Below are 15,210 nucleotides of genomic sequence, written 5' to 3' on the forward strand. Positions count from 1 at the left end.
AAAAAAAACATGGTTGTCCTTTCTTGGCTCGGTGCTATTTAAAGACTCCAGTCCAAGTGCAATCACCTAGCAACAAACAGCGAGGCTGTGGAGGTGTGAGTGGATTTGGTTGTGTGGTGCAGAGACGGGCAATGTGGAGAAGACCCAGAGCACAGCACAGCCACCAGGAGAAAAGCACAGCACACTGGGGGGGTCAGGAAATCTCTGTGCTTGCAAAAGCAAACAAACAAACAGGCTCAGGTTTTGAAGGAAACTGGTGAAAAGGAGTCAGGACTGAGTTAATGACGCACGCGATATAAAGTTCGGTTTCTAGTGCACTTGTACCGTTTATCAAACAGCCAACAATGAACAATCAAACAACCAGATGAACAATGTCACCGAGGTGCAAGAGCACCCAGCACTCGCTGTGGTTTTGTGGTACAAAGTGGCTGTATTCACAGTTAGGCATAAAAGAAGACAGGAAGCTCACTGAGCGTCAGTCATCCCTCCCACTACACAAAGTGCACATAAAGTTCCTGTTCACACAAAAAAGGAACATTAGAGGAACCTTTAACTGAAGATGTGTGGAATGCAAAAAACGCCAAAGGCTCATGTCAAACGCTGTGAGAACGTTCCTCCAGGAGCCCGTGGCCTGGCCGCTCCTGGGCTGTGAGGCTGATGAAAATGGTAACAGGCCCGTTCTGCTGGTCTGTGCGGCTTGCTTGCAGCCGATCACAGGACCCTCTCAACTGTGGTGGTCATGGAGGACCATTATGAACTCACCCTGGTCATTTATCAATCACGTCTGTCGCAGCTGTACGAGTGCCCCCAACAACACTTCCTTCTTTGTTTTCTGGGTGTGAAGACACTGAGGCCTCTAGCTTGTTTATTGATTGGGGCTCTAGACATGGTTTCTGTAAAGCCGTTTTAAAACAGCTTCTGTTGTAAAAATTTTCAGTCTAAATAAGACTGAATTTGTTTGAATTGTTTCTCTCTCTCTCTCTCTCTCTCTCTCATTTCTCTTCTCTGCAGGGAGGAACCCCACACAGCGCTGAAACCCACACTAATGACACCCTGTACACACCGTCAATACCAGTCATGTATTATTCTAGTTATCAACCCCTCAAGCCCTGTCAGTGTTCTCCAATTCTTTTGCATTTAAATTGGACTTTGTCTAAGTGATTAAACCATATGTTTGTTCAGCTATGCAGGAAACACGGTTAATTAAATAAATCAGCATATTCCTTTTTTCCATTCAGGATATGATGTGTGAATCAGAGAGAGACGGACGTGATTTAAACATAAAACAGAATTTCTCCAGTGCATGAAGACACCAGTTCTGCAGAGGTTCTCCCTGGCAAACCCAGCCCCCATGATCCATAATGCAGTTACTTAGCCAGAGAGATGCCTCAGAGATGAGCCAGTGTCTCGGGAGAGGAGAGTGCAGAGGGAGAGAGAGAGAGATAGACAGCCCTGAAGGAAGGAGAGATAGAGAAAGGGGGGTAAGAGAGAGAGAGACTGCTAGACGGATCTACGTGAGTTTGTCTGTTCTCTGGCCTAGGGGTTGTGTCTGTGGCTCTGACAGGACTGGCTCAGATGATGTGGGCCCTAATTAAAGTGGCTGCAATGTACAGTGGTGCAGTGCTGGTTGCGCTGGTCCTGGGGAGGGGTGGGGGGGTGGGGAGACCCAGGATATGGGGAGGAGCAGCCGGAGGATCCTCACAGACGCTCAGTCTCAGGGCCCTCAAACACACTGGGTACCTCAGCTCTCCACACACACACACCTTTAGAGTGCCTAAGCAAAGGGGAGGTATAAACCTTCAGGAAGACAGCCAATACCTCTGAGGGCTGCCAAACGGGATTTGAACCAGCAGTGTGTGGATTCTTCACCCACAACTCCCCAGTGTCTGCATGGGCACACCTGCCATCTGGGGGGGGGGGGGGTTGTGATGAGCAGAGATGCTGTCTGCCTGTCATTGTCCCAGAAATCACATGCATCAGCACCCCCTGGGTGCTGCCCCACACACACACACACACACACACACACACACACACACACACACACACACACACACACACGCAGCTGCTGTTCCTCTACACTACACTGGTATTTGCATGCGGCAAATTCAAACATGGCTTTGCATTTCCTTCGGTTTGCTTTACATATCTCATCCATGCGTGCGCACACACACACACACACACACTTGCCAACGCCAAATCACACAAATTCACCACTGCTCCTCTTTATTTCTTGCTGTGCTGCACCGTGACATGAACCTGATGAGCGTGGCATGGTCCTGCAGAAACACCCCGGCCCCACGCCCACCATAAGACCGATCCACTCGATCCACACCACACACACAGGGACGCTTCTTACCGCCATCTTCACAGAACACAAAGCAGCAGAGAGGAGGGGAGTAGAGAGGAGGGGAGGGGAGTAGAGAGGAGGGGAGTAGAGTAGAGAGGAGGGGAGTAGAGTAGAGAGGAGGGGAGTAGAGAGGAGGGGAGTAGAGTAGAGAGGAGGGGAGTAGAGTAGAGAGGAGGGGAGTAGAGTAGAGGGGAGGGGAGGGGAGGGGAGTAGAGAGGAGGGGAGGGGAGTAGAGAGGAGAGGAGTAGAGTAGAGAGGAGGGGAGTAGAGTAGAGGGGAGGGGAGTAGAGAGGAGGGGAGGGGAGTAGAGGGGAGGGGAGTAGAGAGGAGGGGAGGGAGTAGAGAGGAGGGGAGGGAGTAGAGAGGAGGGGAGGGGAGTAGAGGGGAGGGGAGGGGAGTAGAGGGGAGGGGAGTAGAGAGGAGAGGAGTAGAGAGGAGGGGAGGGGAGTAGAGGGGAGGGGAGGGGAGTAGAGAGGAGGGGAGGGGAGTAGAGGGGAGGGGAGTAGAGAGGAGAGGAGTAGAGAGGAGGGGAGGGGAGTAGAGGGGAGGGGAGTAGAGAGGAGGGGAGTAGAGAGGAGGGGAGGGGAGTAGAGGGGAGGGGAGTAGAGAGGAGGGGAGGGAGTAGAGAGGAGGGGAGGGAGTAGAGAGGAGGGGAGGGGAGTAGAGGGGAGGGGAGGGGAGTAGAGGGGAGGGGAGTAGAGAGGAGAGGAGTAGAGAGGAGGGGAGGGGAGTAGAGGGGAGGGGAGGGGAGTAGAGAGGAGGGGAGTAGAGAGGAGGGGAGGGGAGTAGAGGGGAGGGGAGTAGAGAGGAGAGGAGTAGAGAGGAGGGGAGGGGAGTAGAGGGGAGGGGAGTAGAGAGGAGGGGAGTAGAGAGGAGGGGAGGGGAGTAGAGAGGAGGGGAGGGGAGTAGAGAGGAGAGGAGTAGAGTAGAGAGGAGGGGAGTAGAGTAGAGGGGAGGGGAGTAGAGAGGAGGGGAGGGGAGTAGAGAGGAGGGGAGGGGAGTAGAGAGGAGGGAGGGAGTAGAGAGGAGGGGAGGGGAGGGGAGTAGAGAGGAGGGGAGGGGAGTAGAGAGGAGGGGAGGGAGTAGAGAGGAGGGGAGGGAGTAGAGAGGAGGGGAGGGAGTAGAGAGGAGGGGAGTAGAGTAGAGAGGAGGGGAGTAGAGTAGAGAGGAGGGGAGGGAGTAGAGAGGAGGGGAGGGAGTAGAGAGGAGGGGAGGGGAGTAGAGGGGAGGGGAGTAGAGGGGAGGGGAGAGGAGGGGAGGGGAGTAGAGGGGAGGGGAGGGGAGTAGAGAGGAGGGGAGGGGAGGGGAGTAGAGAGGAGGGGAGGGGAGTAGAGGGGAGGGGAGGGGAGTCTCTTTCTGCGTCTGGTCGTCTTTTGCGTTCCTGTAATTAGGTAAGGACTCTGCCCTGCCCGCCACTCGGAAGCCATCTGGCAGACGGCATAAAAAATAAAGCTGCCCTAGCAGAATGCCACCCAGCAGATGGAACATCTATTATAGCTTTTAACCGTCTTCCACGCAATCACGTGTTTGCCCATCCTCCTGTGTGGGGTGACGGAGAGCACCGGTTCATGTGCCGTCCTGCAGGTGCTCTACAGGAGCGTGGAGGGGGCGGGGCCTACCTGCCCGGCTTGGTCATGTACTTCTGTAGCCGCGCCTTCACCTCGTCATAGGTCAGGAAGGCCATGTAGCCCGGGTGGGTGACCGCCAGGAAGTTCCAGTTCCTCAGAATAGATCCCCATGGCTACAGGAGAGAGAGAGAGAGAGAGAGAGAGAGAGAGCGAGGAGAGAGAGAGAGAGAGAGCGAGAGAGCGAGAGAGCGAGAGAGCGAGAGAGAGAGAGAGAGCGAGAGAGAGCGAGAGAGAGCGAGAGAGAGAGAGAGAGAGAGAGAGAGAGAGAGAGAGCGAGAGAGGGTGAGAGCGAGAGAGGGTGAGAGCGAGAGAGCGAGAGAGCGAGAGAGAGCGAGAGAGAGAGAGAGCGAGAGAGAGCGAGAGAGAGAGAGAGAGCGAGAGAGAGAGAGAGAGAGAGAGAGAGAGAGAGAGAGAGAGAGCGAGAGAGAGAGAGAGAGAGAGAGAGAGGGTGAGTCAATGCAGACAGTGAGGTTCTGCTTGCATGTGCAGGTCCTTCTCAAGGCTACACAAGACTCTACTCTAAATCTCTACACAAGACTCTACTCTAAATCTCTACACGAGACTCTACTCTAAATCTCTACACGAGACTCTACTCTAAATCTCTACACAAGACTCTACTCTAAATCTCTACACAAGACTCTACTCTAAGTCTCTACACGAGACTCTACTCTAAGTCTCTACACGAGACTCTACTCTAAATCTCTACACGAGACTCTACTCTAAATCTCTACACGAGACTCTACTCTAAATCTCTACACGAGACTCTACTCTAAATCTCTACACGAGACTCTACTCTAAATCTCTACACGAGACTCTACTCTAAATCTCTACACGAGACTCTACTCTAAATCTCTACACAAGACTCTACTCTAAATCTCTACACAAGACTCTACTCTAAATCTCTACACAAGACTCTACTCTAAATCTCTACACAAGACTCTACTCTAAATCTCTACACAAGACTCTACTCTAAATCTCTACACAAGACTCTACTCTAAATCTCTACACAAGACTCTACTCTAAATCTCTACACAAGACTCTACTCTAAATCTCTACACAAGACTCTACTCTAAATCTCTACACAAGACTCTACTCTAAATCTCTACACAAGACTCTACTCTAAATCTCTACACAAGACTCTACTCTAAATCTCTACACAAGACTCTACTCTAAATCTCTACACAAGACTCTACTCTAAATCTCTACACAAGACTCTACTCTAAATCTCTACACAAGACTCTACTCTAAATCTCTACACAAGACTCTACTCTAAATCTCTACACAAGACTCTACTCTAAATCTCTACACAAGACTCTACTCTAAATCTCTACACAAGACTCTACTCTAAATCTCTACACAAGACTCTACTCTAAATCTCTACACAAGCAAACTGAACTGAATCTAAATTCACCACATCTGAATGCATCATAAACTCCTGAAATCAACTAACTCGGCTGCAAAGAGAATCACCCACAGTGAAGAATCAGTACTGCAGGCTCGTCACACCCCAGACGAACTCACGATGGTGGAACAGATCTGAACGCTCATTTGAAAAAGCTCAACTGGGCTGGTGGCCTTTGTCAGCTCCAGTGGGTGAAACAAGCCCAACTACAGTCACACACCTTAACACACTCATCTGTCTGTAACACTCATCCGCCACGCTGCTTAAGCATCGCACAAGATGTCAAGCACATGTTGTGTGATGTGCACACACCATATAAAAGCCACTAATTCGATAGCCCTCAGAATATTCACATCCTTCTTCCACTCAATCTCACACACGCACACACACGAGACAGAGCTTCACTGCATGCCTCCATTAGCAGAACACTTCAGTAACAAGAGCTGAATTCAGATCCGAGCAAGTTAAAACCCCTCCCCTCCCCCCCACTCCACCTCAGAAGACTCGGTTTCTGGCGCTTGTGGGGTGGGTTGGGGTAAAGTGAGGCCTCTGCAGCGTGCAGTGAAATAACGCCAACCAAGTCGGCTGCTCTTGTGGTGAAGGCCTTTTACGGTCCTCTCACAGAGAGATCCTTCCAAAGAAAAGCCGCCCCCTCGCACCAGAGGCGCTCCCTGCCTTCGCTTTCCATCACGCCTGCCCGAAGACACTCGCAGCGCCTGAGTCATAGTGTCACAGGGCCACGCCCACGCGGTTCAGGCTCTCCTGTGATCTCACGGCTGGCAGCAGGGCCTCTCCAGGACCGCGGCAGCCCACGCCGGCCCGGAGCGAGTCAGGAGAGGGGGGGAGATCCTTTGGTTTCACTCTCGGGGTGACTCCAAATTTTGGCGTGAACCTCTGACATTTAAATGTTACCCTGATATGATTGTGTTTGCTGCGCATGCTTCACGTTGAGGGAGTGCGTGCGAGCACTACGCGTACCTGGAAGAGGCGTGTGAAAATGTCAAACTCGAAGACGGAGATGTAGTCGTTGCAGGTGAGGTCGATGGTGGACTTGAGGGCCATTGCTTCCAGACCAGAACTGATGGGATGCACCTCGTGAAGGCACTGGCGGAACACCTTCCACGGCACTATCGTCCTGCGACACACACACACACACACACACACACACACAAGCTTCAATGTCAATCTCAATCTAAAATATCAGCCCTTTATTAGAGAGAATGTACAGAATGTATCTTCAGCAAGACGTGTTCAGATTTGACAAACACTCTCAGTGCATTGTAGGAAAATGTTAAATCTCTCCTGCTGGTCTGTAATCCAATTACATAAAATGGAGAGAAAGAGTGACAGATATAAAGAAAGAACGAAAGAAAGAAAGAAAGAGGGGGAGGGAGAGAGACAAGTGAAACAGTCAAAAACACCCACACACACAGAGTCTGCTTTTGCTATGCTTGAGCACACACACAGTCCACATAAAAGCGACCAGATACTACCTTTGTCAGGGAACATCAGGGACAAAGGACCTCTGAATCTCTCATTTAGAACATAATGGCCTAGTAAAAAATTGTTTAGTATCATCTGCAGCAATCCCGTAAAAGCAGGCAGTGCTGTGCAAGGGTGGAGAGTTGGTGAGCGCTCACCACGTCATGTGAGCACAAGTGAAGAATGTTAACAATGAAGTAAAGGAAGAGCTTGCATGCATCATGACAACACCAGGGCTGATTTGGACAAAAGGGACCAGCGCACAAGACTGTCTGTGAACAGTGTGAGCAAGTCTGTGATCTCTCTCTCTCTCTCTCACACCTACCCACACACACACACACACACTCCAACAGTAGCTAAAAACCTAAACTCCTCTCAACACCCATCGCTCATACTCCCCAAACATTTTTCATTGGTGCAGGTCAAGTGTTTTAACACAAACACAAAACAAGCTGTTTGCAAAGGCGACATCCCCCCCCCCCCCTCCTCCACCCAGCCAAAATCCCATTAGTTCCAACACTTCATGTCCTTCCTATGCTGACCAGAAGGGTTGGAGCCTCAGGCTGAGCTCAGGACAGTGGAGGAGGAGGTCACAAGAGGTAGACCAGGTGAGACACTGGGTCAAAATGAGACTAGACTGATTTGAAGTAAAAATGCAGGCCTTTTACTCAATGATATGCTGCCTTCAGCAACACCTAGCAATGCTTCAGGAAGAGCAGGTCAGACATGACAGGAGGGTGCTGGGACAGAGAGTGTGAAGGCTGTGTCTGTAGGTCCCATCTGAGAAGACCATGGGATGGACATGGACGTTGTTAATCAAACTATATAGTGCAGCTGTCCCCCTAATTAGCAAGGGCGGCTTAATAAACGAGGAACGGTGCAGAGGACACGCACACGTTTACTGAACAGGTGGAGGATGGATTCAGGAAGAGGGAGAGGGAGAGAGAGAGAGAGAGAGAGAGGGAGAGACAGAGAAAGAGAGACACAGAGAAAGAGAGACAGAGAGAGAGAGAGACAGAGAGAGAGAGAGAGAGAGAGAGAGAGAGAGGGGTATATATATATATTCAGGACTGCGGCCACTTATAATAATAGCACACAGAGCCAGGCTAATGCCTCGTCAGGCTGCTGGAGAGAGAAACATCCACGGGGCATCTGGGGGGCAACCGGAGGGCATCGGGGGGGGAATGCAAGCTCGAATGCACTGGGTTAAGAAATTGAAAGGAAACTTTGTGTGTGTGTGTGTGTGTGTGTGTGTGTGTGTGTGTGTGTGTGTGTGTGTGTGTGTGTGTGCGTTTAAGGAACAGACAGATGCATACAAGGCCCTTGCCTACAGACTGATAGTTGTGTCTCACAGAGAGTGGAGGTGATGGAGGCTTAGCCTGGTGATGGAGGGAGGGTGGAGAGAGCCCCCGTCAGCCCCCTCCTCCTCCAACACACCCACGCTCAGATATAAACAACCCGCATTTATACTGCTGTCTGATGTCCCTACCGCAGGATCAGCGTGCCATAATCAGACTCTCCCCCGCACTGATGGGGGGAGGGGTTGAAGGAGATGGCCCTCACGGCCCTTCTGCACATGCTCAGACTTGTCTACACTGAAACGTCAGACATTACTCCACATTACTGATAAAAACACGCTACAGTATAAACACAGGAGTCAACTACATTATGCTGGACAAGTGAGACGGGCAGAGGGGATGGAGGGATGGAGAGGGAGAGAATAGAGCCAGTATGATCTCCTGTGTATATCGTCTTACAGCTTAGATATTTTATAGTTAATGAAGAAGGTTGTCTTCCTGCTCTGTTCAGAAGGTGTGTGTGTGTGTGTGTGTGTGTGTGTGTGTGTGTGTGTGTGTGTGTGTGTGTGTGTGTGTGTGTGTGTGTGTGTGAGTGAGTGAGTGAGAGAGAGAGACATTGATATCTTGCAGAAGGAGCAACAATGTTAAACTCATACTCTCCTTCTCTGCATCCAGATATTGGTTTGGGCAATAATGAAAATTCAGACCAACGACAATCTCCAGAAACGCAGCAATAAAAGACAGCAGAGACAGGTAGAGTACACGTGTGTACTCCCAGACAGCAGAGACAGGTAGAGTACACGTGTGTACTCCCAGACAGCAGAGACAGGTAGAGTACACGTGTGTACTCCCAGACAGCAGAGACAGAGTACACACGTGTACTCTACCTAAGACCAATTCATAGTTTAAAAAAAAAAACCAAGGCCATGTTAAGAAAGCTGCATGATTCATGTATCCCCAGGAGTTACTGACTAAGTTTCATCAATGCTGACTGGTTCGGACACAAATATATTGCTATAATTATCTGCTAAACGCATCACCTGCTTCACTCACTGAAGCACTTCTTGTACTCATGATAGGTAGAGTACATGTGTGTTTTATTGAGTGCAACAACATTAAAACCTAAATGAGTTCTCCATTTGCTTGTTTTGAACCCACTAAACAAGCGTTCTGAAGAAGCTTGTCCTGTTCCCCAAAGATCAGCCTTCCAGTCCACAGATATCCCAGCCTTCTTAGCCAGACCAAAGATCTGTTATGATCTTTCAAGTGCCACTTTGATAAATGCACATTTGTTAATTAGTTGGCCATGTGTCTATATGGACAAATATTATGCAGGTTTATTCTATTGTACAGATTTTTAACTAACCACAGATCAGATAGCTTCAGCAAAGAGGATAGTTAAATAACGATGAAATGGTATGTTGTCCCGGATTTAAATAATACCGTTTGATAATGCTGTTTATCAGCACAAGGCTCCATGCTTATCTTCACTGTTGGTCCTACCATGCGCACGCGTATGTGTGTGTGTGTGTGTGCGCATGTGTGTTGCTGTTGTTGTTTATGTGTGTGTCCTCTCCTTAACCCCATTAGTTGAGGGTGGGACACAGGACACGTTTAGACATGCAACAGCCTTCAAGACTAATAACAAGGTCTGATAAGGTCCGATTTAAAACGTCTCTGTAAATAGATTACAGCTCTTAAACCTCCAGTACACAAGTCATGCCAAAAGGCAGATATATGTAAACATGGAGAGAGAGAGAGAGAGAGAGAGAGAGAGAGAGAGAGAGAGAGAGAGAGACGGACTAAGAGAGTGAAACAGACAGAGAGAACACACTGAAAGAAAAAGGTCAGAGATCACTGATATAAATACTGGAGTTTGGTGCTTTTCTTCTAGATAAGCGATGCATGATGTCTCCTTGGGTTTCCCAGCTCCACATGGAGGAATAAACACCCAATACCAAGCACATGAATGCAGAGTTCTGTAGGGGGACCTCACCAGCCCAGGCATGAAGGTCAGTCAACAAAGATGCAAAAGATGCATTGGAACACATGCTGTGATGTAGGAGACCGCGGAGAACCAGCTCTCCACCCCTGCACCCTCACCATCTATACCAGTCTCCTCCTAATCCATCCCAATACAATCCACATCAATTTATTTTTAGCTGTAATCATAACTAAATATTTCCGTTTTTGTTATATTTACGATACCAACACAACACTATATTTCCATTGCTAGACATACTAATGTCCTACTAATAAAGATATCTTAAAAAAGAAAAGGTGTTTCTGGTAAGGTTGGAGGTTCGAGGTGACCGGAGATCCTGCTTTCAGCACCATATAGAGGAGATTCTTACTTCTCGTGGAAGAACCTCCTCCAGAATTCGGCGGCGTCGGCCTTGGTGATGCGGAAGGTGTCGCCCTGGAAGTGTCCCTCAGGGAAGATGGCCTTGATCTCGGCCAGCATGTGGCTGAAGATGAGGGAGAGCTTGGTGAGATTCCGCCTGGAGGAGAGAGGGAGGGAGGGAGGAGAGAGGGAGGGAGGGAGAGAGGGAGGGAGGGAGGGGAGGGCAGTGTCAGTGTACAATGGTGATGTGATCAGTATGCCATGAACAAACTGCCCAACAACTTGGGGTTAAAAAGAGGACACAAACGAACATGTGCATTCTCTCTCTCTCTCTCTCTCTCTCTCTCTCTCCCCCCCCCCCCCCACCCCAACCACAGGTAGATGGAGGAGAAAATGAGCCCAGAGCAATCCCTGGTGACCTCAGACATACGAGTGGCTTGTCCTTGAGCCTGTTGGGAAGTTAATGCGTCTCTCGCCGGCCCTTTAAAGGCAGCGTGCATAATGCACTAACAACCTGAACCTGTGTGTGAAGGGCAGTGCTGTGAACACTCAAATCCCTCCCCAGCCAGGGAACAGCTCACAGTCCAATAGCAGCACTGAGAGGATGCAAACAGGATGTTAAATGTCTCAGTCCCCAGAAGGCTGATCTGGAATCAGGAACCATTTATTACTGCAGCCATATCCTTTGGTACAGCAAATTAAAGGATACCCGTTGGACCTGTCTGACAGACCTGGGATCAGCTCATCCTGTGCTATATATCACATTGCACTGTATGACCTAGTGGCGTGGGGCAGTGAGGCGGTGGCGTGGCGTGGAGCTACGAGTCCTCGCCTCCGTCTCCTCCAGGGGTGGTGCTGTGATCCCTGCAGCGGTGAAGTCCCCACCCAGCACTCTCACTACCACTCCATCAGTTCCTCATTTCAAGCTGAACTGAAAGGCACCTTTGCACCCAGCGATGTGCGTCACTACCTCACAGCTCTGCAGCTGGGACGCCGGTCTGTGGCCCTTTGAACTTAAATACCTCTTCAATGTTCCCCCACACCCCAACCCTGAGCTCGAGAAGTCTCAAGAAGCAAAAGCTTTTACTGGTATTATTGTTGCTGCTGTTTACCACTACTACCACTGTACTACTACCATTACTACTACCACCACTGTACTACTACCATTACTACTACCACTGCCACCACTGTACTACCACTACTACCACCACTTCTGTACTACTACCATTACTACCACCACCACTGTACTACTACCATTACTACTACCACCACCACTACTGTACTACTACCATTACTACTACCACCACCACTGTACTACTACCATTACTACTACCACTGCCACCACTGTACTACTACCACCACCACCACTGTACTACTACCATTACTACTACCACCACCACCACTTCTGTACCACCACCACCACTGTACTACTACCACCACCACCACTGTACTACTACCATTACTACTACCACCACCACTGTACTACTACCATTACTACTACCACCACCACTGTACTACTACCATTACTACTACCACCACTGTACTACTACCATTACTACTACCACTGCCACCACTGTACTACTACTACTACCACCACCACTTCTGTACTACTACCATTACTACCACCACTGTACTACTACCATTACTACCACCACTGTACTATTACCATTACTACTACCACCACTGTACTACTACCATTACTACTATTACCACTGTACTACTACCATTACTACTACCACTGCCACCACTGTACTACTACTAGTACCACTGCCACTACTGTACTACTACCATTACTACCACCACTGTACTACTACCATTACTACGACCACTGCCACCACTGTACTACTACTACTACCACCACTACTGTACTACTACCATTACTACTACCACTGCCACCACTGTACTACTACTAGTACCACTGCCACTACTGTACTACTACCATTACTACCACCACTGTACTACTACCATTACTACAACCACTGCCACCACTGTACTACTACTACTACCACCACTACTGTACTACTACCATTACTACTACCACTGCCACCACTGTACTACTACTACTACCACCACTTCTGTACTACTACCACTACTACTACTACCACCACCACTACTGTACTACTACTACTACCACTACTGTACTACTACCACTACCACTGTACTACTACCATTACTACTACCACTGTACTTCTACCATTACTACTACCACCACTGTACTACTACCATTACTACTACCACTGCCACCACTGTACTACTACTACTACCACTGCCACTACTGTACTACTACCATTACTACTACCACTGTACTACTACCATTACTACTACCACTGCCACCACTGTACTACTACTACTACTACTACCACCACCACTGTACTACTACCATTACTACTACCACTGCCACCACTGTACTACTACTACTACCACCACCACTTCTGTACTACTACTACTACCACTACCACTGTACTACTACCATTACTACTACCACTACCACTTTACTACTACTACTACCACCACCACTACTGTACTACTACCTTTACTACTACCACTGCCACCACTGTACTACTCCTACCATCACCACTTCTTTACTACTACCACTGTACTACTACCATTACTATCACCACTGTACTACTACCATTACTACTACCACTGTACTACTACCACCACTGTACCACCACCACTGTACTACTACCATTACTACTACCACTGCCACCACTGTACTACAACTACTACTACCACCACTTCTGTACTACTACTACTACCACTACTGTACTACTACCACTACCACTGTACTACTACCATTACTACTACCACTGCCACCAGTGTACTACTACTACTACTACCACCACCACCACTTCTGTACTACTACTACTACTACCACTACTGTACTACTACCACTACACTACTACCATTACTACTACCACTACCACTGTACTACTACCACTGCCACCACTGTACTACTACTACTACCACCACCACTTCTGTACTACTACCATTACTACCACCACTGTACTACTACCATTACTACGACCACTACCACCACTGTACTACTACCATTACTACCACCACTGTACTATTACCATTACTACTACCACTACCACTGTACTACTACCACTGCCACCACTGTACTACTACTACTACCACCACCACTTCTGTACTACTACCATTACTACCACCACTGTACTACTACCATTACTACGACCACTACCACCACTGTACTACTACCATTACTACCACCACTGTACTATTACCATTACTACTACCACCACTGTACTACTACCATTACTACCACCACTGTACTACTACTACTACCACCACCACTTCTGTACTACTACCATTACTACCACTACTGTACTACTACCAATACTACCACCACTGTACTATTACCATTACTACTACCACCACTGTACTACTACCATTACTACTACCATTACTACTACCACCACTGTACTACTACTACCACCACCACCACTTCTGTACTACTACCACTACTACTACCACCACCACTACTGTACTACTACCATTACTACCACTACTGTACTACTACCATTACTGCTACCACCACCACTCACCTACTACTATACAACTTCTACCACCCCCACCACTACTATTCAGATTAACGTGAATTATTTTGAACCGTATTATCTCCATTAGTGTGAAAATGTAAATACCATGACTCAAACTCACCCCTCGCGGTACACTCATCTGGAGTGGTGAGAGATTGGCCAAGATGCTCACAGCTCAGATTAGCTCGAGGGCTAACAACCTCCCACCACACCCACAGTGCAAAGGCCAATTCTGTGCTAATTAACACACGCTGTGTAGTGCAGCCCTGCTGGGCGGTGGAGACAGTGGCTTAAAGACCACTCAGCTAAGAGGATCTGGAGATGGGTTCACAAACACATAACAGGCCCCATTAAAGGTTTACAGCAATACTTACACTACAACACTTAAACCTTTCATGAGGGGGATTGGCCTTGGGGCATTTATTGCTGTACCCTACATCACAACGTCAGACAGCAAGGGCAATATGACCCTCAATTCAGTAGCAAACTAATATGGCACTCTTTCTCCCTCTCCTTTACACACTCTCTCTCTCTCTCTCTCTCCCTCACACACACTCTGGGTCCCTCTCTCTCTGTTTGTGTGTGTCTCTCTCTCTCTGTTTCCGCATGTGTGTGTGTGTCGCTCCGTCCATCTTTCTCCATTATTTCAAATGACACTCAATTAGACCGGGTGACTACACCTGAGGCCCAAGTCCATAAGGAGCTAGGCTGCACACAGCAGATAACTAGCCCTTCAGATGCATATGACACACACACACACACACACACACACACACACACACACACACACACACACACACACACACACCCATGTGCACAAAAGAGTTTTATGAAACAGCTCCAAGTGAAGCCTAGAGAAAAGCACGTGTAGATCCCCAGAGATTACGCTTCTCTAGACAACAAACTTCACCACTCGCAAGTTCTGCACTGTATAGATTGTAGATTAAGAAGTTGGCACTGATCATCACCTTTTGACTGAACCTGTGCAGCTTGGAGATTCAGAAATGAGCATGAAACATCAAAGCAGCTTCTTTATGGAACGCCCCCCAGCCCCCAGGCCCGACAGCCCCCCAGCCCCCCAGGCCCCACAGGCCCGACAGCCCACCAGCCCCCCAGGCCCCACAGGCCCCCAGCCCCCCAGGCCCC

At 48.9% G+C, this 15,210-nt stretch overlaps 1 protein-coding gene across 1 annotated transcript in view; it reads right to left on the minus strand.

Moving 5' to 3' along the window:
* Nucleotides 1-15,210, minus strand: part of cblb (Cbl proto-oncogene B, E3 ubiquitin protein ligase) — a 53,514-nt gene that overhangs the window by 14,948 nt on the left and 23,356 nt on the right. Inside the window, exons 4-6 of the mRNA XM_077020021.1 lie at nucleotides 10,512-10,658; nucleotides 6,356-6,512; nucleotides 3,967-4,088 (exon numbers count right to left, since the gene is read on the minus strand). Of these exons, the coding sequence (XP_076876136.1) occupies nucleotides 3,967-4,088; nucleotides 6,356-6,512; nucleotides 10,512-10,658 (426 nt within the window). The remainder of the gene's footprint in view (nucleotides 1-3,966; nucleotides 4,089-6,355; nucleotides 6,513-10,511; nucleotides 10,659-15,210) is intronic.

Source organism: Brachyhypopomus gauderio, chromosome 10 (genome assembly GCF_052324685.1).
Source record: "Brachyhypopomus gauderio isolate BG-103 chromosome 10, BGAUD_0.2, whole genome shotgun sequence".
Taxonomy (NCBI): domain Eukaryota; kingdom Metazoa; phylum Chordata; class Actinopteri; order Gymnotiformes; family Hypopomidae; genus Brachyhypopomus; species Brachyhypopomus gauderio.